We start from the raw sequence: 23559 nt of genomic DNA, 5'->3' as shown, positions 1-23559 counted from the left end.
TGTTCTGTGGTTTTCAAATGCATGTAGATGCTTTTCTGGAAGGCAGTTGGGGTCCTGGTGAAGAGCGTGGGCTCTGGAGCCAAGCTGTAAGAGACTGGAGCCATTACCTAATCTCTCTGGGCCTCGGCTCCTTATCCGTACAGCACAGATACACATGGCACCACTTCATGGCTCATTGGGAGAGAATGAGTGAGTCTGTGTACTTACAACAGTGCCAAGCACCTAAGTGTTCAGTAAGTGTTAGCCAATCATTAAAGATAGGTTTGCTTTAAAATTTTACAGAAACTAATAATGCCATTTGCAGTGACATGGATGGACCTAGAGATTGTCATACTGAGTGAAGTAAGTCAGACAGAGAAAGACAAGTATCATATGGTATCGCTTATAAGTGGAATCTAAAAACATGGTACAAATGAACTTATTGTCAATTCCACTCCTGGGTATATACTCAAAAGATTTGAGAGAAGTATCTCAAAGAGATATTTATACACGTTGTCATAGCAGCATTATTCACAATAGCTAAACTATGGAAGCAATCCAAGTGTCCATCAATGGATGAATGGATGAGCAAAATGTCTATATACAATGGAATTATTCAGCCTTAAAAAGGAAGGAAATTCTGCAGTATACTACAAGGATGAACCTTGAGGACATTATGCTAAGTGAAATAAACCACCCACAAAAAGACAAATACTGGGGGACTTCCCTGGTGGCTCAGTGGTTAAGAATCCGCCTGCCCTGATGCAGGGGACATGCGTTCGAGCCCTGGTCCGGGAAGATCCCACATGCCGCGGAGCAACTAAGCCCATGCTCCACAACTACTGAGCCCGCGTGCCTAGAGCCTGTGCTCCGCAACAAAGAGAAGCCACCGCAATGGGAAGCCCACGCACGGCAACAGAGAGTAGCCCCCGCTCGCCGCAACTAGAGAAAGCCCGCGCACAGCAATGAAGACCCAACGCAGCCAAAAATAAATTAAAGAAAAAAAAGACAAATACTGTATGATTCCGCTTCTCCAAGGTATCTAAAGTAGTTAAGTTCACAAAGACAGAAAGTAGAACATTGGTTGCCAGGGGATGGGGCGGGGTGGGGTGGGGTGGGGTGGCGTGGGGTGTGGAGAATTATTGGAATATTATAGAATGGAGAGTTATTATTTAGTGGGTACAGAGTTTCAGTTTTGCAAGATGAAAAGAGCTCTGGAGATGGATGGTGGTGATGGTTGCACAGCAATATGAATGTATTTAATTCCACTTAACTGTACACTTACAAATGGTTAAGATAGTAAATTTTATGTTATTTCTATTTTACCACAATAAAACAATTTTAATGCCATATCTGCTATGTCCTTATTTCATTTGCATTCTTTGTGAGGTTGATTGTCTTTTCATTTGTTTGTAATCCTTTTGTATATCTTTTTCTGTGAACTGCCTTTTCACATCCTTTGCACATTTTGTGTTGGTTGAATTTTTTTCTTATTGAATTGTAAAAGCTCTTTATAAATTAAAAATAGAGTTTTGTCTGCCATGTGTTAAAAATATTTATCATTTGTCTTTTGACTTTGCTTTTTTTTTGGTATGTTTGTGTTTTTGATTATGTTTTTGCCATGTAGAAATTTAAAGTAATCAAATTTATCAGGTTTTCCCTTATGGCTTTGGTCATTTTGCTTAGAAAGTTCCTCTCTACTGCAAGATTACCAAAAAGACTCCTTTGTTTTTCTTCTAGTAGTTTTTTTTTTTTGTGCAGTACGCGGGCCTCTCACTGTTGTGGCCTCTCCTGTTGCGGAGCACAGGCTCCGGACGCGCAGGCTCAGCGGCCATGGCTCACGGGCCCAGCCGCTCCGCGGCATGTGGGATCTTCCTGGACTGGGGCACGAACCCGTGTCCCCTGCATCGGCAGGCAGACTCTCAACCACTGCGCCACCAGGGAAGCCCCTTCTAGTAGTTTTATAACTTAAATTTTTATGTTTAATCTTGGTTCTGTCCGGACTTTATTTTATTTTTTTCATTCCCTTTTCTTTTTAATTTAATTAATTAATTTTTTATACAGCAGGTTCTTATCAGTTATCTATTTTATACATATTAGTGTATATATGTCAATCCCAATCTCCCAATTCATCCCACCACCTCCCCCCCGGACTTTATTTTTGATTGAGGAAATGAAGGAAGGGTTTAAATATTTTTCCGCCTGCTAGTTTGTCCCTTATTGAATAGTACATTTCCCCACAGTGATCTGAAATGCCAGCTTTACTATATACTCATTTCTCTTTAGTGTTTGAGCCTGTTTCTGGACTTTCTCATCAGTCCACTGGTTGGGCTTTCTGGGAATGTGCCGGTATTGACTTGTTTTAATTACTGAAACTCTACAATACATTTTAATATCTGGGAAGATATACTACCGATTTAGAGAGGTCCACTGTTGTTTCAAGTATGCTGGTCCTATTTCCCCAACTAGACAATAAACTCATTATTTTATACTTCTGATTCTTCCATGGTCCTCAAAACAGTGCTGAGAACATGACAGGTGGTTAATAAATATTTGATTCTTGAAAACAAACTTCCAAATTCCTAATTCTGATTTTCTCCACCCAAATGAAGTACTAAGAGCTGAGAGTGATGATGCCTCTACACCTGTATTTCTATCATGGTCACGAATGTGTCTCTTGCTGTGGCCAGTGGACTGATGTAGCCTTTGTGCCCCAGGTGGGTAGGATGTGTGGGTCCCTCTGAGGAGCAATGCAGCAATGCAATAGAACTGACTTTGTTTGAGCCCTGGCTTTGCAACTAACTAACAGTGTCACCTTGGGCAGGTTACTTACTCTCACTAAACCTCTGCTTCCTCATCTGTAAAATGGGGCTAATAAGTAGTAAAGATAAAATGAAGTGCAATTTTGCAAAGCTTCTGGTACAGTGCCTGGTACGTCAATGAAAGCTTCTGTTATTAATAGTAGGAGCAGTTGTAGTTATAGTAATATTAAAAAGTTGTTCCACTAGAATTTATTGAGTTTGCAGAGAAATATATAAGAAACCCCCTAATTACCAGACTTTGGACCCAGGACTCTGAAGTAGCAAAAGCTGCCTCTGATAAAAGAGAAAATGATAATGATACTCAAACTTGGCTGACCACGTACCAGATGACAGGCACCAGGTGGCCTGGTTTATGAGACATCATCACAGTTAATTCTCACGATGGCCCACTGAGGTTGGTAGATGCCTTCACAGACCTGATCCTACAGAGCTGTACACCCTCTGCAGTACCTGCGGGCTCCCCAGCTCCTCAGGGCCTCCTGGCTTGACCAGGGTAAGAGAAGCAGCACTGCACAGGGGGAGAGCACTGTCTCTGGAGGCACTTTCCAACTTACCCGAGCCACTTGCCTTGGGAAAGTCACTGAATTACTCTGAGCTTCAGTTTCTCCCTCTAGAAAATGGGACTATTAATGGTGCCTACTTTACAGGGTTGCTGTAAAGTTACAGGAGTCAATGAGTGAGGACTCATATGGCACTTAGAATAGTGCCTGGCACGTGGGCAGAGCTAAATACCTGCTAAGCATTTGTTATTTGCTTCTCTCACCGCACCCTCGCCATCCAGTGTTCTACGTTACGTCCCGCATTAAGGGATTGAAAGAATGACAAATTCAGCTGAAAGAATTTTAAGGATGGATTAGTAATTAAGACAATCAGCCTCCCTTTTCCCCCACTGCCCCAAGTCTGTTTGTTCAACTTGGGTGAAGGAGTTTTCCAATGCATTTGCAAAGAAGGTAACTGAGTAATAAATTATCCCATTGATAGGAACAGCCAATATCATTGAAAACCAACAGCATTCTACCTTGTTACCAATAAAGCGTACATTTAACAGGCAGTTCTGGTTTAATCCTTTTTCTCCTGAAAACACCATTCTCATATCTCAACATGTGAGTGTTGAAATGGATGAATTCTTAGTAGAAGCGGGGAGTAGGCAGAGGGATGCGATTCTGCCCTTGCTTCTCAGAGATTAACGTCATGTCAGATAGGGTTACAAACAACTGTATTCAAGGCAGCCTGTGTTCACTGATCTCTCAGATTGAATTGGCTGAGTTAGGACTCCATCTCCCACGGCTTTTCTCTGTTCTGAAATTCAAAATGGAAAACTAAGCTGTCTCCAACTGTGTCCGCCCCCCCAATCTCCACCCACACGCCGTCTTCAAAGTATAATTTTTTTCTCTTATTTTAGCTTTTCTTTTTGCCAGTCACCACCACCACCTCTTCAGGAGCTCTCTTTTGGATCTTGGCTCCTGTCCTGAAATGCCAAGGTGGGGGAAGGTCTATCCCTCTCGTGGTAAGGACGCTTGGCCTGGGCCTTGCTGGCAGGCAGCTATCTAGGCCCGGATGGGGCCCGTGGCCAAGGTTGAGGCAGGACAGGGTCTGCTCTGAGTGCCTTGGATGGAACTCCCTGTGACGGTGTATAGAGTAGGTAACCGATGTCTGGACAGAACTCTGAGGAGGGGAGAGGAAACGTTGCTGGTGGAGGGTACAGACGGACAAGAAAACTAGTCTTCATATGCATTATGAAGGGTATCCCTTTCCCAAACTGTTTCCCCATCCTGCACCAGTTTCAGCCCCATGGGTCCAAGCTGCATAGAAGTAGGGGACCTTCCTCCTCAAAGGTAAGGTCATGAGGGCTTACTAACTTGATTCCTTTTCTTTCCTGTGAGTGACAAAAATTGATATCCATAAATTAAGGTGAGACTTCCTGGAATTAGCCTCCTCTAAAAACAGTTCTTCCCTGTGATCTCCCTGCCCATTGCAGCTAGAGGCAATGGATGTGGGCATACACTATCCCTTGCTCCCCATCCCAGCCACGCCAGACAGCAGTGCAGTCGCCATGGCATGGCTACAGGAAAAGAGGCAATGCCCTGTGGCAGGTCTCAAGAGGCAGCGGGCAGTGTCTCCTTCCTAAAACTGTCTCCCCATCCTGCAGCATCTTTAGGCCCCTGTGTCTACAGTCTGGTCTGTTGATTTAGAGGAAGGCAAGCTCTCTCGCCCCATTGAACTCACCCCAGTGAATCCAGAGTAGCTCGAGAGATTTATCCAGACCCTGACTTTTTTATAGGCATATTTATTTTACTAAAGTCACCAGAGGCCAATGAGTCTGGACAGTCACCCCTACTGGCATCGCTCCCCCCAGCCCCTCACCCAGGGACTGAGCATGGCTGAAATGGCATCTTTCCCTCCCCCTCCCCACTTCCTCCCACCCTATCCTCCCAATCTACATGAATCCAATTATGTGGGATGTAAATGAACTGTGTGAGCATTAAACGACAACACTGTTTCTGGTTTTTTATCCAAATCTCCCTTTCCCAGGATGAAAAGGGAGTTTACTCTCCGGGACCCCTGCTGGATCACTCATTTAGAGCTCTTTGCATTCAGCATCCATGTGTAGCCTTTTTCATACAGTTAGGCCTAAAAGAAATTTGCTATAGCTAATGAGATTGAGATGGGAAAATATACCAAGGCAGATTGGCCAAAGACCAATACTGGTTTCTCTTCCCCGTCTTTTCCTATTGTGATGTGCTAAATGCAGACAAATTATTTCACTGTGAAGTGTATGAGTTGAGGGCAGGAGCTTTGGGGCTGAAAGGTCAAACCCTGACTTTGCCACTGAGATAGTAGGACCTTAGGCAAATTACTTAACTCCTCTGAGTCTCAGCTTCTCCCTGACTAATTGGCTTACGGAGGAACAAATGTTGATAAAGTGTGTAGCACTGGGCTTGGCTCAAGGCGAGCCACGAATGTTAACGATCCCACTTAACATGCATGGAGTGTGCTAGGCTTTCAGTTACCAATTTGATCCTCCTGACGTATAAAGAGTGTAGGCAGAGCATTATCAGGGGGAAACTAAGGACCAGGGAGGAAAAGTGAAATGTTTCAAAGTCACAATGATCCTTAAGGACACAGCAAGGCTAGAATCCAGGAGCTCTAGTTCTTTTTCTTTTTTTTCATTGAGATGTAGTTGATGTGCAACATTAATGTTAATTTCAGGTGTATCTAATTCTTTTTCCAATGCTTTTAACATTCTGCTATATTTCATCAACCCAGAGGCGGATACATGACATGTATGAATCAAATAGAAAAACACACTAAGAGAAAGTGTATAAATTATCAGTACACTTAATGATGGGTCCATGAGGTTCTCGAACAAACTAAGCAATCTACTAACTCCCTCTTCCCTCGATTCGTCCTTTGTTAGAATCTTATTGTGCCCTTGCTGAGCCCAAATGCCATGTGTGCTGCTCTGTGCTTTATGTATGTGATCTTATTTCATCCTCAGAGGAATACAGGAAGTAAGTGGTATTAACCCCACTTTATAGATAAGAAAACGGAGGCTCCGGGCGGTTCAATCTCTTGTTTCAGGTAACAAACTCAATTCCAAAGTGCATTTCCTGAAATTGCCCCACTCAGTTTGCTCTGACTTGTACTGGATGACCGGCCTGCCCACACCAATCAAGACGGAAGGAGAGACAACGGGAAGGACTCACAGCAGGACGTGTAGTTCCTCCAGCCGGTCACTGCGATCCCCTGCGTCTGGCAGGTGCTGGCGTAGTTCTGCAGCCAGCTGCAGGCGGTCTGCACGGCGCCGCCATCGATGCAAGAGTCAAACAGGCAGTTCTTGTAGAAGAAAGCGGGGTTGACCTTGCTGTGACACTTGGTGAAGCCAGAGTTCTGGTTGGGGATCAGGCTGCAGAGCTGCTGCACTTTGGAGAAACCGTCCACTTTGGCACAGGAAGGGCAGCGGTCGCCACAGCCGACCTGGCAGAAGGTGTCCCTCTTCACCCAGCTCTGTCCAAACTCATTGACGCTGGAGGCCAGCAGACCCATGGGCATCTCCAGGTCGTCTTCGGGGTTGCCGTTATAGCGGCCACACAGGCCGTAGGTGCTGTTCTGCATGCCCCGAGGGACTGTGATGGACAGGAAGGTCTTCCAATCGTACACAACCTTCAGGCCAAAGTCAGTTTCCACCACCACATGGAAGCCAAAGGAAAAGATGTTTATCTTCCCTTGTCCCAACTTCAGGGGCAGATAGAGCCGTTCATTGTTGACCTGCAAGAGCAAGAGGGTCGGCACAGACAGACACAGGTGGCCCAGACAGCCCCGCCCTGCTTTTCTAATGATTAGCCTCTGGGAGGCAACCCCACAGGGCGCTGGAGCAGGTTGAATGAAATCTTTGCATTTAGTGTTGTTTCTGTCCCTCAACTATTATTATTAGGATTTGAACAGACTTAAATGACTATCCTTTGTACACTAATACACCTATTTATTTCAGTGCCTTCTGTTTATAGCATTATTCCCTCCAGGAGTTCAAATTGTTTTCTCCAAGGTAATGAGAGGGTAATAAGAATTCAATTAAAGTTTAGACTAAAATACCCAAACCTAAAACTCTTGTGTTTCTATTTCCAGCTTTACTGTGGATTTATCTTAGACAAGCCCCAATTTATTAATTCCTCTAGGATCTTCTTTTTCCTGAAGAATGACTTGATTTTGCTGGTCCCTCTGCCTAGGATGCCATTCTTTACCTCCCAATATCCTTCTCATCCCCTAGACCCTGCTCAAATGTCGGCTCTTCTCTAAGGCAAGATTTTCGGAGCTGGTGGTCAGGATGAATCATCACTCCCTCGTCTGGGCAACCAGAACACGTTACTTATACTTCTCTCGTGTTCTCCTGCACCTCTGGCCAAGATCAAGCACGTGTACCCTGCTATTGAAGCACACATCACATCTGTCTTATATTACAACTGGTTGTCTACACCTCTGTCTCAACTACAAGATTAGGAGCGACCTGAGGGCAGGGACCACACTTTATTGATCTATACATCCACCTTCCCCTCACTCCCTGCTGGGCGCCCAGCACAATGGAGAGGGCACTTGATGCATGTTTCCTCCCGTAGATTTTAAATTCAGAAAACAAGGAAATCCCTTAACGTCAAACTCCAGAACTGCACGGCCCTTGCACCATTTTGATGCAGATGAGCCAAACCCTGCAGCCCCTGGCTGGGTGAGTGCTTGATGGAAAACAGACTGTTGTGAGGGATAGGAGGAGAGCTGGTCTTCCTCCTGAAAGAAGAAGGTGGCTGCCCACAGGGTGGTCGTAGATTGCTCCCTGCCAGGAAATAACCCCCGTCCTGACCTCCTTAATCTCTCTCCCATCTGACACCCCCGCCCCCAGCCCCACTGCTACCACCTTAGTTCAGACTCTCATCACCCTCCACCTTGACTCTTGAATATGCCCCCAACTGGTCTCCCTACCCCGGTACTGCCCCCTTCCTCCAGCCACTCACCACTGCCTCTCCAATATTTTTTAATGCAATTGAAAGCAATTAATTAATACTTAAAACCCCCTGCACAGCTTGAATAAAATGTGAGGTGCGCTTAGCACATGGGACAGGGCTCTCCAGGAGCTGGCCCCTGCCTCTCGGGCCCCACCCACTCACTTCCTCCACCCCAGCCACACCCAGCGCTTTGCTGCTCCCCAGATGGACCGAGCTGCCCCATTCCGCGTGCCGTTTCCTTTGCTGCGAGTGCGGTGGTGCTTTCTGTGTCCATCCTTAGCAGTTGTGACTGTGAGTTAACGATAACTCGCAGCTGGCCTTGGCCAAATGGGGGGCCCTTGGCCCAGGAGGTTATGACCCCCCCATCCAGCCCCACCCCCACCCTAAGGGCAGCCCTCGGCCAATGACTGACCAACACGGGGGACCAACTCTGTGCGCAGGTCATGCACCAGAGTTCCCGGTGGCCCAGGCTGATGTCCAACTTAGACCACATCCTCGCTGAGCTCTCTGCCCCTGGTTCTTCCCTCACTTTCAGGAATCCCCACCTCATACTCTGCCTCTAGGGAACCAACCTAAGACAGCAATGGTGCCCTTCCCCCATCCTCTCTTTCTCTGGGGCAATTTTCACCCTTCAAATTTCAACTCAGCTATCTCCTTGTCTGTGAATATTGGTCCAGGCAGAATTCACTCATTCATCCAGGAGCCATCAGTTTGGTACTGCTGTGCACCAAGCACCGTGCTAAACGCTGGAAGAAAGCATAGGGCTCTTTCCCTAGGAGCTCACAGGCATGTGGCAGAGACAAGTACATGAGCAGGTAATAATAACATCATCTGATAAAAGCAACGATAGAGATAATTAGATGCACAGGCACCAGACTCAGCCTGGGGACAGAATCAGGGCTTCTCCCTGTCTCAGGCCCCAGGAATGTGACCTCCACCCCTACATCACCACCCTGTCTGTCCCTGTGAAACGGAGGGGAAGAGGGAGGCAGAGGAAGGGAGGGGTGGGTAAGGATGGATGGAAGAGGCCGGCGCAGAGGAGGAAGAGAGCAGGGCATGGGGATGAGTGGGGGAAATGTGTTCCTAATACTGAAGTATTGGAAAAAAGGCCACATATTCGCTTTTCAGTAGCGAGCTTTCCTTTAAACAACTGGCCTTGATTGCTGCTACAGCTGTTCTTCAGCTGTTCTGAGGTCCCCTTCACACCCCCGCCCCGGATCTCCACTGACGTTTCCTTGTCCTAGGACGCCCTTGCCTCTTTCTCGGCCTGGCCAACGGATGCCTTCAGGGCTCAGGTCTGGATCATCTCTTGCAGAAAGCCTTCCCTCCATCCCCCCAGGTGGCTCAGGCAACCTGTTCTCTCATGACACACCCCCCTTCCCCACGGCACGTCACATTTTTCTGGGACTTCACATCACGCTGACGTTTCCTGCAAACACGTCTGTCTCTCCCACTAGACCCTGAGTTCCCTTAGGACAGAAGCCGCGTCTGACTCACATTTCTACCCGAAGGGCTTGGCACAGAACAGCGTGTCAATGCAAGCCCATCAGATGCAACTGAGCCAGAGTGATGCTCAAAGCTTCCCTCTTCTCTGATGGCCACGGGGTGAGCAATCAGTGATAAAAACACCAGCTCTGGAAGGTCCTGAGAGCCTTCCCCTTGGCCTGGACCATGCAGGACCCGGCTGTGCAGAAGCCCGGGGGAGATGGAGGAGAGAGGCCGTCTCTGTGGAGCTTGGGCTGTGGACGGCTGAGGCGTGGGCTCTGCGGTGCCCAGGGGTGGCTCACCTCTGTCACTCACTCCCACTCCCTGGCTGGTATACATATAGCATATTTACTTCTAATTTCCCTCGGCTTGGTGGGTTTCCCCACATCCTCAGTACTGCTTAATGCAGAGAAAGGTCAGAATCACAGAGGGACCCGGTGTCCCAAGGAGTCACTTCCATGTCACCTCCGTTTTTGCAAGCACCAGCAGTGACCCGGGCTCTGCGCTGTGTTTTGCCTGGCGCGTCACTGCGCGCTGTCATTATGACGGCTGTTATTCTTCTCTCAGGGAGAGATGGTGACTAATAATAACATCATGGGAAAAACAAACGCAAATCATTGAACAAGCAGATCCTGTAATGCGTATTAATAATTCAAAGGAAATGCTAAATCTATCCACTGGGCCCCAGAAGAAAAGACCCTTCAAGCATCCTGGACTTGGTCTTCCTGTCAGAGGTTTGAAAGCTGTACACTCTATTCCCAGCTTGGGCATTCTGGACATCTTGTGACTTAGAAAGAAGAGCCCTGGAAAGGGTCCCCCCACCCCTTGAATCAATACCTCTTTCATGCCCATTACTCTCTAATTACTCCCTGTTGTAGATTGAATTGTGTCCCCCCCAAAAGGTATATGGAAGTCTTAACCCCCAGGACCTGTGAACGTGACCTTATCTGGAAATAGGGTCTTTGCAGATGTCATCATTAAGATGAGATCATGCGGGGAAAGAGCAGGCCCTCAATCCAATGACTAGTGACCTGAAAGGGAGAGAGAGGTTTGGCACAGAGGGAAGAAGGCCATGAAAATATGGAGGCAGAGACTGGAGTTATGCTGCTACAAGCCAAGGGTCACCTACAACCACCAGAAGCTGGAGGAAAGCCTGGAACAGAGGCTTCCCTAGGACCTCGGGGGGAGCATGGCCCTGAGGACACCTTGGTTTAGGACTCCTGGCCTCCAGAACTGTAACAGAATAGGTTTCTGCTGTTTCAGGCCACCTAGTCTGTGATGCTTTGTAGCAGCAGCCCTAAGTACTAGTACACCCCTCCCTCCGCATTTCTCTGTGGGAGGAAGAAACCAGCTGTGTAGTTCTCGTGGCTCTTGACTTTAGGCTTGAGGGCATCTCATGAGACACGTGCCTGGAAGGTGAGCTGACCCAAAGGGAGGGAAACACCTGGTGAGAGAGGAGAACCAGCCACTGGGGAGGAGAGGAGGGAGAGGAGGAAAAAGAACACGTGTTCATGAAGATCCAGTGTCTATATGTGAAAATAACTGGGTCAGAAAACATGGGTAGCCTCAGATGTCTATATACCTAAACCTTGACAGCGTGTAACACAAGGCAGAAAATACGCTTTCATAGTACACTGGATGGGACAGGGACTGTTAACAAATTATATTTTAGAAGAAGAAAAAAACCTGAAAGGTAGAAGGTGGAAAAGTGTGGAATGTCACAGAGATAAGGAACGATATCCAAAATTATAAATCTAAGGGTATAGAAATATGTCAGAGGAGGAGCAAAGGAGAAAAGGACAAATATGATGCAGCAACATGGACAAAATGATTGATGTGCTTGTTTTAACACAATTGATGAAAATGGAGGAGAGGGAAGTTATTGTAAAGAGTGACTTTGACCATCCGGACATCTGTTGGAAATCTTTTGTGGCTAAAAGCAAAGCATCTGATCCATTCCTAACCTGTCCAGGTGGCAGTTTCATCTCTCAAATTGCTGAAGAAGTGACCAGCAGCAAAACAAAAGTCGTAGGAACCTTGGGAGAAAGGGCTTATTATGTCATCTCCTTCGTTCATGTGACAGATGCTTTGAGTGTCAGAGCACACAGTATATTCATTTAACATAAAGATGGATTATGTGTGGTTCCTGCCCTCAAGAAGTCCACTATGAATATTGAGTGAGCGAGACATGAACATCATGGAAAAATACAGTATGATTAATGCCACAAATGATAGAGGAACCAACTGTTAGGTGAAACACAGAGGGAACCAATGGCAGTTTGGGTAAAATATCCAAGAAAAGGAAGAAGAATGTTCATAGTGAGACTTCCGTCTTAGATGCTAAGAAGGCACATTTTCCAGTAAACGTGAAAGGGAGGACGGTTTAAGAAGCTCAGAAACCTCTCTTTGTCAGAGAAGGGGGTTAAAGGGAATTCTAAGGAAGGAAAGAAATCAGCAGAGTTGCCCAAGGAAGTCTTTAACAGCTCAGGATTTGAAAGAGAACGTATATGAGAGGAAGAGGAACCTCCTTAGAGATAAATTACACTGCAGACCTGGGAGGATGGTGTTAAAAGGCTGACATCCTAAGTCAGCTCCTCCAAAACGCTAAAGCAGTGGCTTGCTGGTGTCCCAAGTTTTGCTCAGAGCGGGCCCTTGGAGGAGGAGTGGCCGGCCTGTGGCTGGGGCTGACATCCTCAGGCTGGTCTCGGAGTGCATGGAACTCCTCAACCCTTACCTGCTCCTGTCTTCATGGCCAAGGGAGTGAAAAGTAAGAAGACTGCAAGGGAGCCCCAGGGTGCTCCAGATGTAGACAAGACTCCTGAACTCCCAGGTCCCCTGGGAGCGAAAGGGAGACTGAAAGAGGCAGAAGGAGGTCCGAGGAGGCAAATATTTTGATCTCAACTAAGGGAAGGAGGTGGATTAGACAGCAGTACCACTTATTGACGCCTAGTCCATGCTAGGTGCACATTCTCGTATATACACAGTGACTGTCTGAGGCCGCTCAGTGTAGCCAAGCTGGGACTCCATCTAGGTCTGTGCCGTCTCCAACACACTCTGCTACAATATGAAAGGCACCATTCCTAGAGCTGGCTCTGTTCCTAATTTGGTGCCTGTGACTTGGGTATTTTTCTCTCTGAGGGCCCTGTCTCCTTATCTGTAAGATAAAGTGATGGGAAATCTCCAGGGCCCCTCTCTGCTCTAACATCCTCTGCTTTTCCTTGGATTCTGGACCTGCCTGGTTCAGCTGCAGCCTGACTGGCTGACCCGGGACCCCTATCCTCACATCCCCACGGCTCCCCTCCTGGGGTCTGGCCTGTGACCGCTCACCAGCACCGTGTGCTTGTAGGCCCTGTGAATCACGATGCTGTAGCCCAACATGGTCACGTCCACCTGCTTGACCCACAAGGCCAGCGACGGGTCCCGGTCCTCGTTCTTGGCTGTGACGATGAACTTGGGGAATGTGTCTGAGCTCGGCCTGCTTCCTGTGGTGCACAGGATGAGCGGGCAGCTGGTCTGGAAGTCAAAAGGGTAGCCGTCAAAGGTCAGGTAGTGGCCGTAGCCCGAGACGATGCAGGAGGCGTCGGTGCGGGCCTGGCAGTAGTAGAGGCCGCCCTCCTCCATGCAGTACTCGTCACCCTTGCAGGGGATGGTTTCACAGTGGACGCTGTTGTCTGTGCCATTGCAGTAGCAGAAGATCTGGCAGTCCAGGTCCACCCAGAAGGTCTCATTGGTGGCAAGATGGTGTCCCTCAAAGTTGCAGCCACATTCGCTCCGGGGGACGCACTGGCTGCCTTTCAGGGCATAGCCCTCGTCACACTGACACCCCTCGGAGCAGCTGTCCACACAGATGGGGCCCAGCGCCAGGGTCTCACAGGTCTCTGTACACATCATGCACTCCTCGAAATGGCTGTTCTCCGGGCACTCCAGAGCTGAGGGTGGGCGAGGAGGAGATGGGATTGAGAAAGGGACAGAGGTCAGAGACAGAGTCTGTGTACACTCATTGGTATGCGTGGGTGTGTGCATGTATGGCTGTGTGCATAGTGTGTGTGCATGTGTGTGCGTGCAAGTATATAGGCTGCATGTGACTTATCTGTCCAGCACGGTGAGCTCAGCAAATGCCATGTGACCACTGCCATCCTCATTTGGGGTGATCCACAAGGCTCAGCGAGCCCCTCACTCACGTGCTCCTCTAGTGCACTTAGCTTATCACGTAGGAGATTCTGGGACGATGGGCCTGTTCTGAGCACCTGCGGCATGCCAGGCACTGTTCTAGGCATTTTAGTGTAATTTTCTCAACAATCTGGATGGTGAGGACAGTCACATCACCCCTGTCTTATAAGTGAGGAAACTGAAGTTCAGTGGCTTAATCCAGCTGATAAGTACTGGAGAAAGATTCGAATCTGCATCTCTCGACTCTGAGTCTCCTGACTCAAAGACTCCGGAAAGAGAGTACTGGAAGGAACAAGTGCTCTGAGGCTGTAGAGACCTGTGGGTACCATCTCTGAGCTTCAGTTTCTTCTCTTATTAAATAAGGACAGTACTTACCTAGGACTGCTGTTCTGAGGATTAATAACCTAATATATCAAGCCCACAGTAGGGTCTCAATAAACACTGTGCCCTTTCCCTTCTTACACTTCCTTCCATTACAGATAGGTTTCATGGAGGTGTTTCTACTCTACACATTGGACCTTCCCTGTGTCTTTCATCTCTCTGCTCCTGGTGTCCTCCGACCCCTTCCACCTCCTCACTGACCTCGGCACATGGTCCTGCCCACCTCCTTTATTCACACCCTTTGCCCCTCCTGCACGGCCCTCACAAAGCCAAATCCTACCCATCCTCCAAGTTTCCTTTCAAGTCACTCTTCTGCCCAGAAGCCTTCCTTGATAGATCAAGGCTCTGCGTCAGTAAGCACAGCACGTAAAATAACAGCACATGCGGCTCACCATGGAATTCCGTGTGACTTCCCACGTCTCTGTATTATTTCTGTTTGTCAAAACTTGACATGAGCCGGGATGGACCCAAGAATACAGAAGAAATCTACCCCCAGGTCTGTGTTTTCTAAAGATCTGTGAACGTTGTCACCGTGTCCTGGGAGTTTAAGATCTTGTCTTTAAGGCTTTCTTCAGGCCTTATGCATACGATCACTCCTTTAGAGGGCTTTATAATCCAAGGACACAAAGGACACTATAGAGAAATGGCATGGCAATAATAGTTCCGCCCACAAGTACCAGCTCAACAGTTCTGCACTGTGGCCTGAAAGCCAATCTTTTTTCCCTCTGGGCTAAAGGACTGTCTCCACCTCCACTGACTAGTTGTAGGCTAGTTCAGCACTGATTAAATATGTCTGTATAGAGCGATTTTCACATTTGTCTCTAAATTATGAATGTTATAACACTGACTGCAGGTTTATGGTGATAGCAAATAACATGACTTATTTAAATGGCTCTCGTTTTATGACTTATCGTGTTGTCTGAATGTGTCTGAAAGTCTGGAACATACAGACATGAAGGAATAAAACTTCCCCTGGCTCCTGAAATGCCTCTGAAATTACTTAATTGGGCAGCCTGGCTCTGCCAGCGAGAGCTGGTTAAAAATATCTGAACACAGAAGCAGTGATTGCCTCTCTCCAGGTCCAGAGAAGATTGTGTTCCTGATTTGCAGCTGTCACTCAGTCCAATCCCCACTCGGCAAAACCCTGACCAGATTAACCCCTTAGTACCCAGAGACTTGATTAATCAAGTGTGAGCCCCGGCCCTCCACCCGAGGAAGCCATGCTCCACATGGCTGCTTCCGTCCACAAGTCTCTCTCTAAAAAAGGCACTTATGAGCGTTTGCTCCAGCTCTGCAGGCCCTGATGAAGGATGGGGAGAAGTGATTCTCAGCAGGTTTCACACCCGGAAAAAGAGGGAATCACTGTCATCCCGCCACACTCACTTCGCATGAGCCGTGCCACCAAACTGTGCTTCGTGCAGTACAAAAAAACAATCCAGAGACACTTCCTGCTGGGTAGGAGTTCATAGTCTAAAAGCATGGCACAGACATGGCTTGGCAACAAAATGGATTTGGTATGGGGCAGACTCTGTAATCCTGTAATGTGAATGAACTATAACTAGAAAGTGGAGTACAGGAGCAGGGACAGAGATCATTTTAGACAAGCTGGAGGTGGGGCAAAAGAGGATGTGGGAAGTGGGTTAAAGAGAAGCCTTTGGGAAAGCATTCTAAGGTCCAACTAGACGTGGTGGTCAGTAGGAACCTTGGAGCCTCCCTCCCTTTAGGTGACTTTATGAAAAGAGCATGCTTCCAGAATTCCACCTGCACATTCACAGCCTCTGTTATTAATCCCTCCCCAGTGTGGTTAGGGTCACCAGGGATATAACCGCCCAACTCTGAGATGATACTCCATATGCTCCTTTGGACTTCCAGTGCTCAGAAACCAGAGCATTATTTTTAAATAATGATGTGTGTGGGCGGGGGGAGGCAGGGGGGATATTCTTAGCTCTGTCTAAGATGTTACTATTGCAAAGCCTTAGAGGCAAGGTAAGGATACCCCAGTAGCAATGGGTAAGCCTCACCCGGATCATAGCTTCTAATAACATTCCCCACCAAAATGAATCAGGATTTCTCAGAGTGATGGTTGATTCTAGGCTGGGGCAGGGAAGGTTAAGAGGTGATGTGGAGCATCTCGTTAATCTAGAAAGTAAGAAAATGACAGAGGCATATCCAAAGGACGTAGGAGGCAACTGGAAGGAGCACCCACAGGCCAAATCTGTCATAATTTTAATGCCAAAATAACAAATGTGATATGAAACATAAAGCATTGAGAAAAACAGGAATCTGTGTGTCCATGTTGATAAGATAGATAGATGATTGAGGTAAATAAATGGATGGATGGGTGGCTGGATGATAGATAGGGGACAGGCAGGCAGAAGAGATAGGAGGGCTCTTGCTTACAGTAAAATGACATCTGCTGACAGGCACAAGTGGAGAGAGTGCTGGAGCTGTAAACTGTCAGCATGTAATCGCCATGCTGAAGATCAATACAAACAAGTCATCAGTGGGCACTAAGTTGAGGAGGGAGATTGTGATGACAAGCAGGACGCTGCATGGTCTTAAAGTACTTCCCCACAGATTGCTCATTAGTCACAAGATAGAAACGTAGTGACACAGAGTGGTGATATTTGACAACCCCTGATCAGGGGATCAACGTGCCCATCACCAATGAGAGGAGGCTGGACAGAGTGTGCCCCACGTGTGACCTGATACCATGAGGACAACATGCCTCTCCTATGCAGGGGGCTAGGTGGGATGTAGAGCAGAACCCAGCCATGGCAAAGCATCAAACCCAAATGGAGGCCCATTCTATTTCAAAAGGGGGGAGACTGTAATCTTTAAAAATGACAAGATCGTAATAGACAAAGAAGCTAAGGAATTGTTTCAGACTTAAGGAGACCAAAGAGACATGACAGCTAAATGCCCCATGTGGTCGCGGACTAGATCTGCACGGAGGGGTAGGGGAAAGCCATAAAGGACACGACTGGGTCAACGGGCAAAACTGAAGTGGATATTAAGTTATCGCATCAATGTTAAATTTCCTAAGGTCAGTAACTGTACTGTGCTGTGAATGAGTGTCTTGATTCTACGGAAATATACACTTAACATATTTAGGGGCAAAGGGGCATGATATCTGCAACTTCCCTTCAAAGGGAGAGTCAGTGAGAGAGAATGACAAAGCAAACAGGGCAAAATGCTAACAACAGGTCATCTGGGTAAAAGCTACATAGATATTCTTGTAGCCCTTCTGTAATGTTAAAATTATTTCAAAATAAAAAGTTAAAAAAATAAACAAACTTAGGTAGGAAGAAATATAATGGAAGAGACATAACCAGATGTAAAGGATGGAACCTCAGTGGTGGCCCTGGTCTCCGTGAGGGCCGACCTTCTTGGTGGGGAAGGGGTGGGAGATGTGGTCCAGGTGGGGCAGTCCTGGCTCCAGGCCTGGGTCCCGCCCTCAGCTACTTCTCCTTCTACCCTTCCATTTACTCCTCCCCCTGGGCTCGCCCAGAACCGAGGAGATTATATGTCTCGTCTTCCCAGCAATTATTCTCATTAGTACAAGTACTGCTGAGAGGGGTCAGATACTCTGGGTGCAAAATGAACAACCAGGCCCATGGGAATCTCTCTCAAGAGCCATTGTCAGGTTTGCCCTGGGGAGCGGGGCTAATCTCTACTCCGGGAAAGGCACCCTGACTGATCGCCATGTGCTGAAATGAATGGGGTCCTGCCTTGCCAAGAGAGAAGGCGCCCACCGAGCCATCACAAAGATTTCCGGTCCTTTGACGTGATGTGTTCCCTCTGCTAGATATAACCAAGGGTCAATAGCTAATTGTCCTACAACGAAGAGGGATTGTGTGATAAGAAACAACAATAAAGATGCGCGATAGTCTGGTCTGGGGGGACGAGCCTTCCAGAGGACACGTCAGACTAGGGGAGATGTACAGGGTTAATGAGATTGTCCTTGAGTGCGATTGCACCAGGAAGAGAAGAAGATCCGCGGTCTCAGGGATCGACGCCCCGCCCCGGCCGGCCGCCCCCCTGGCGTCACCCGAACTCACGGCAGAAGTCGTGGGTCCTCCAGGGCTGCACCTCCACGTCGGCGTTCTTGCAGGCGCTCGCGTACCGGGCCACAGAGTCACAGAGCTCGGACTCGTTGCCCCCGCTCTGGCACAGGCGGAAGAGGCAGGTGCGGTAGTAGGCGGTGACGTTGACCACGCCGTGACACTCCAGGAAGGAGCTGTTGGAGGGGTCGTTGATGATGCCGCACCTGGAACGGCTGCGGTAAAATTTCAGCAGCTCCGAGTCGTTGTTGCAGGCTTTCAGCAGGTCCCCACACTCCCCGTTGCAGATCTCCTCGAAAGTGGTCCAGCTTTCCAGGAACACCGCCAGGTTGTCCGTGCACTTGCCATTGGGGAGACAGAACTCCTCGCTGATGTTCGCGTTGAAGAAGCCACACAAGCCCCCCGTGCAGTTGAAGTAGGCGGTGGAGAGCCGGATGTACAGCAGACCCACGTCTGAGTATTGCACGGTCACGACACCCTTGGACTCGACGGTCGTGCTGTTTTTGTTTCGATAAATTTCCAGCTTCCCCGAAGGATGGAAAAAAGGCAGTTCCACTTCCTGACTGTTCACCTGAAAATTCAAATCGCTATCATCAGTTCCAGATACACACAGGGTGCCCACAGCTTCCTCGGCTGTGAATAGAGACGTGGCTCTGCCCCATGACTAGCCCTTGGAGTAAGGCTGAGAAGCAGACTGTGTGGAAACCACACAGACATCAACTGTGTTTTTCGTGGGCATCTTTGTTTCTTTCTTTCCAGGCTCCTCTGATCCAACACATTTGCTCTTTATTTGTGTGAGACCCTAAGCTAGTTCCAAGCAAAACTGAAGTGTGAGCAACAGTCACCGTAGACATGTGGCTTCCTCCTGCCCCCGATGTCCTGCCTCCTTCTTCTCCCTTCAAATTTTACTTTTCCTGTGTCTCAGCCCCTTGGAAGCACACAGTATATATCTAGTTATCTAGCTGTCCATCCGCCTATCTACCTATTATTATTTTGATAAATTAATTTCTGCCAGCGTGTCAATGGGAATAAAAACACAGCCCTTTCAGTGTGTGGATGTATGCTTTATTTGCTGCACTGACTTTTGCTTTCTAAATTAGATGTCATGTGATATTATGAAATGCACATGCACTGGGAGGAGGGAGACCTGCTCCTCCCTCACCCTCCCTCACCCCCGCTTTGCCACCCCCCAGCGGTCAGGCCCACAGCCCTCATTTAGCCCTTTGGGAGCCTCATGTGAAAACAAGGAGTTGCACTCGATGATGCCCAAGATTCCTTCTTACTAATGATCTATGAGTCTGCATGCTTAGTGATGGGTATTTCAGACCAGGACAGCAGGGTGTGAGGCACCATGGCAGGCACCCCTTGTGCTATTCCACACGGATTCCCATCTACAGGTAAGAGATGCAGCATAGTACAGGGTAAAGAGCACAGACTCTGGAGCCAGCTGACCCGGGCTTGAATCCCACTGTATGGCTGTGTGTCCCGGGGGAAGTTACTTAACCTCTCTGTGCCTCAGTGTTCTCATCTGTAAAATGAGAATAATGATGTTATCTACCTCTTAGGATGAATGGCACACAGTAAGCATCCTATAAGTATTTGCTACTCTGGCGAGCTAGTCCTGCTCTAATTCGAGGAATTCCAGCTTCACTCCAAGTCTCCACCTGATGGACTTTTATTTGGTGCTGACAGTTAGAAAACGCTCCCATTTCGGAGTCATTGCCTTCCTAGAATCCGCTCACGGTCAGAGGCAGCCAGGCAAGCCTGAAGAGCGCGGCTCCTTCGCTTGGCAGGACTCATCAGAAAAGTCTCCAAGGCCGCAAGGGTCTTACCTTGACCTCCGAAGCCCCGATGCCTCCTATCTTGACCTCCTGGTCGGCCACCAGGATCCGGAGACCCCGCAGCCAAGCAGGCCCTGCCTCCGGCTTCTTCTTGTTGATGTCGATTTCCAAGTACTCCGGCCGCTCAGGGCAGGTCTTGAGGAGCGTGTAGGAGAACTCGACGGGGAAGGGGTAGGCGGCGCCGTCGAAAGTGTGCAGCACCTGGTTCTGGCTGAGCAGGCACACGGTCTCCCGCTTGGGGAAGCAACCCTGGTAGCCGTTCTCCACTGTGCACACCTCCTCGCCACGGCACGTCTTGTTGAAGCAGTACACGTCGCCGCCCTCCTCACACAGGCACTGCACCGTGCAGTTGGCCGTGGCCCAGAAGAACTCGCCCATGGCGTAGTAGTGGCCGTCGAAGTCACAGCCGCACTTGTGCAGCGGGACGCACTGGCTGGTGCTGAGGACAAAGCCTTCGTTGCACTCGCAGCCCTCCGTGCAGGGCATGGTGCATCTGTGGGAGGCCGTCAGATCTGAGCACGTGTCCGGGCAGCTGCTGGTGCACACGGAGTAGTGGCTGAAGCTCGGGCACTGCACCATGGACACTGACGTAGGGGAGAGGAGAGAGCGTGACAAGGTGAATGACCCAGGGGCTAAGCGGCCAGATCCACCACGCACGGGGGCCTGGAGGAAGAACGCTCCTTCTGGACCAGTTGGCACCTAGAGGGAGGGCCAAGCCACCACTCACTGGGGGAAGGGAGACTGAGGGTGTGCAAGGAGCGCAACTGCTTTGGTAGTAACTACTGAGCAATGTGATGGACTGGGATCTCACTGGATCATCCTGACTGAAATAAAATTTCAGGTTCCTATCCTAACTAGGCTCGACTGATTATTCAATACAGGTTTAGTATTGGGTGAACTACAACCATCGAGATGGTTTAAGATCTTCAACTGATGGGCATATAAGTTGGTCCGACTTTATAGAACGTGGCCCATTCCTAGGAGGAAATAAATCCAACTCACAGGAGAAATGAAAAATCTAACTCTTAGAGGAGGAATTTGAAAAAGTGAACTTTCAAACAGGGACCAAAGAAGACTGTGAAAATGAATTCTCTGGGATATTAAAAATAAGAAAGAACCTCAGCTATCTGAAAAGAACCTGTGTGCCTATTCCCCCAGGAGACTGAACTGGGACTGGATGCCTTCTGAAGGCCCTTCTTGCCTTGGAAAACTGCGATTCTTATTTTAAGAACATCTGAGTCTGGTTTGAGTCTGGTTGACCCCAATAGGCAGAGGCTCAAGAGCTGGTAGACAAGTTCTCTGAATTAAATACAATTCATCCCACTAAAATGAGAGACAGGGAGAGGAATGTGGAGGGTAGGAAAGTAGTACCACTAGAAAAAAAATAGCCATTATAGGCAAAAAATTAGGCAATTGGATGCCCTTGGATTACACAGGGATCAAAGAGGAGTCATATTCAATCTCAACTTGAATCAGGATTTGGATACTCCAGGCGTGATAGAGGCTGGCCAGTCAACACACACAAAAATGTTTAAATGTACTGTCTTTTAGTAGCTTGATCAATTCTCTAAGAATTGATTCTGATACATATTGATTTATATGAATCCAACCTATACAGATAGGAAAAAATTGCCCTCTGGCCTTGGAACTGAAAGAAACTTTTAAATCTCACCTCCATAGCACTCTCAAATGCGCGGATAATAATTTTCGGTTTACTCATATGGAGAAAACCAAGGACCAGGAAAGAAACAAAATTCCAAGAAGCAATTTGGTTTTTCGTTTGCTTGTTTTTAACAGTTACATAACTAGGAAAAGTGAGAGAGATGTAAGTTGTATAGAAGGAAAACATAAGATAGCTAAATTGTTCCAAACGCTCAATCCAAAAGTGTAATTCCAAGGGGACAGCTGGATTTCCCACACTTTGGGGGCTTTTTTCCTCACCACCCGGCACTTTAGAACAAGGCCTCTTTCCGGGTCTGCTACCTGCCCTGTCTACTGCCCTTTTGGACCAGCTGAAATGCTCTAGAGCAGGAGTCACAGAACCTGAAGGCACTGAAAGTAGAGAGGAAACATCCAAGAACAAAAATGCCATGGGTTCCATCTGGGAGGTACATTCTTCTCCCAAAGGCTGCTCTTGATTCCCCAGGCCAGTGTCCACATGTCCCCAACAGCCGTGGGGACACCCACCTCCAGCTCAGAAACGGCCCCCTCCCTGCTCAACTCTGCCCGGGCCACCCCTGCTAAGGGCCCTCTTCTGGCCATGCATTCCGTGTCTCCTGACCACGGATGCCCATCAGTGGTTTCTTGTTTTCTGGCCACAGTATTGGGTGAGGAGAAAGGTCAAGTTGCTTTTACAGTTCGTTCTTTATCTTTTGCTATATTCCAACCTCACCCTGACTCTCGGGCAATGTGTCTTAACAGGGAGCTCTCTTAGGAGCCACGAAACCCTCTCCCAGCCCCCCTGCACAGGCGTGGCCTTCCGAGTGGACAGGATGCCAGCTTACCACACCCAGTCTGGATTCGCCAGTCTCCAATCGGAATGCCCAGGGCTTGGCACACAAGGGCGTAGGCCTGGATGGCCTGACACAGGAGTGTCCCGTTGTCCCTCACACTGCACAGGTCATACACGCAGCTGTGCACGAAGGCCATGGGGTCCACGACAGTGCCACACTCCCACAGGGGGCCGTCGGTCTTGTTGAGGAAGCCGCAGTAGTCGGGGCCAAAGTAGAGGGCTTCGGTGGCCATGTCACACTGGGTGCAATTATCCACGCAACCTGAGTCACACTTCCAGTCAGCGTGGTAGACCCGCCAGCTCTCTCCTAGGTCTAAGACTGACATGGCTGGCCTGCCGTCGGGGCGCAGGAAGTCATCCAGAGGGTTTTTGTTGTAGTTCCCGCAAAGCCCGCAAGTGGAGTTGATGTAGGAGCCTGGGATGGAGATGGAGGCGTAGTGCTGGCCGTCAAACGTCACTAAGAGTCCAAAATCCGTTTCCACAGCAGTAGACAAGCCACTCTGGTAGATTTTCACCGCCCCCAAGTCTAAGGTGACGGGCAAAGAAGCCACTAGGTCATTAACCTGCCAACAACAGTAATAGTAAAAAGGCAGGTGAGCAGGGGCCAGGGCAGTGGGTCCAGCTGAGGTCAGGAAAGGGGGGAGGGATGGAGCAACTCAGCGCCACAGAGAGAGTGGCCCCCAAAAGGCTCGGGTGCCAGCGGGCTTGCCTCCCAGGAAGGCAGAGGCCCCAGAACCTTCGAGAGCAGGCTGGCGTTTGAGTTGTGACAGACGTGCATTGCTTAGTGCCACTCTAAACCCCTCTGGGGAC

The 23559-nt window shown here is 48.6% G+C and overlaps 1 protein-coding gene across 2 annotated transcripts in view; it reads right to left on the bottom strand.

The window, feature by feature from the left end:
• TECTA (tectorin alpha) overlaps nucleotides 1-23559 on the bottom strand; it is a gene marked incomplete at its 3' end in the record, with an annotated part of 67323 nt that overhangs the window by 22972 nt on the left and 20792 nt on the right. For both annotated transcript variants that reach the window (XM_082628502.1, XM_082628503.1), the window contains exons 7-11: nucleotides 22742-23312; nucleotides 20229-20821; nucleotides 18394-18967; nucleotides 13109-13710; nucleotides 6509-7070 (exon numbers count right to left, since the gene is read on the bottom strand). In XM_082628502.1, coding sequence (XP_082484628.1) covers nucleotides 6509-7070; nucleotides 13109-13710; nucleotides 18394-18967; nucleotides 20229-20821; nucleotides 22742-23312 — 2902 coding nt within the window. The remainder of the gene's footprint in view (nucleotides 1-6508; nucleotides 7071-13108; nucleotides 13711-18393; nucleotides 18968-20228; nucleotides 20822-22741; nucleotides 23313-23559) is intronic.

This window comes from Mesoplodon mirus, assembly GCF_964341445.2.
Source record: "Mesoplodon mirus genome assembly, chromosome: 7".
NCBI classification, from domain to species: domain Eukaryota; kingdom Metazoa; phylum Chordata; class Mammalia; order Artiodactyla; family Ziphiidae; genus Mesoplodon; species Mesoplodon mirus.
The sequence above is the reverse complement of the archived record's forward strand: the minus strand, read 5'-3'. Positions and strand labels throughout refer to the sequence as shown.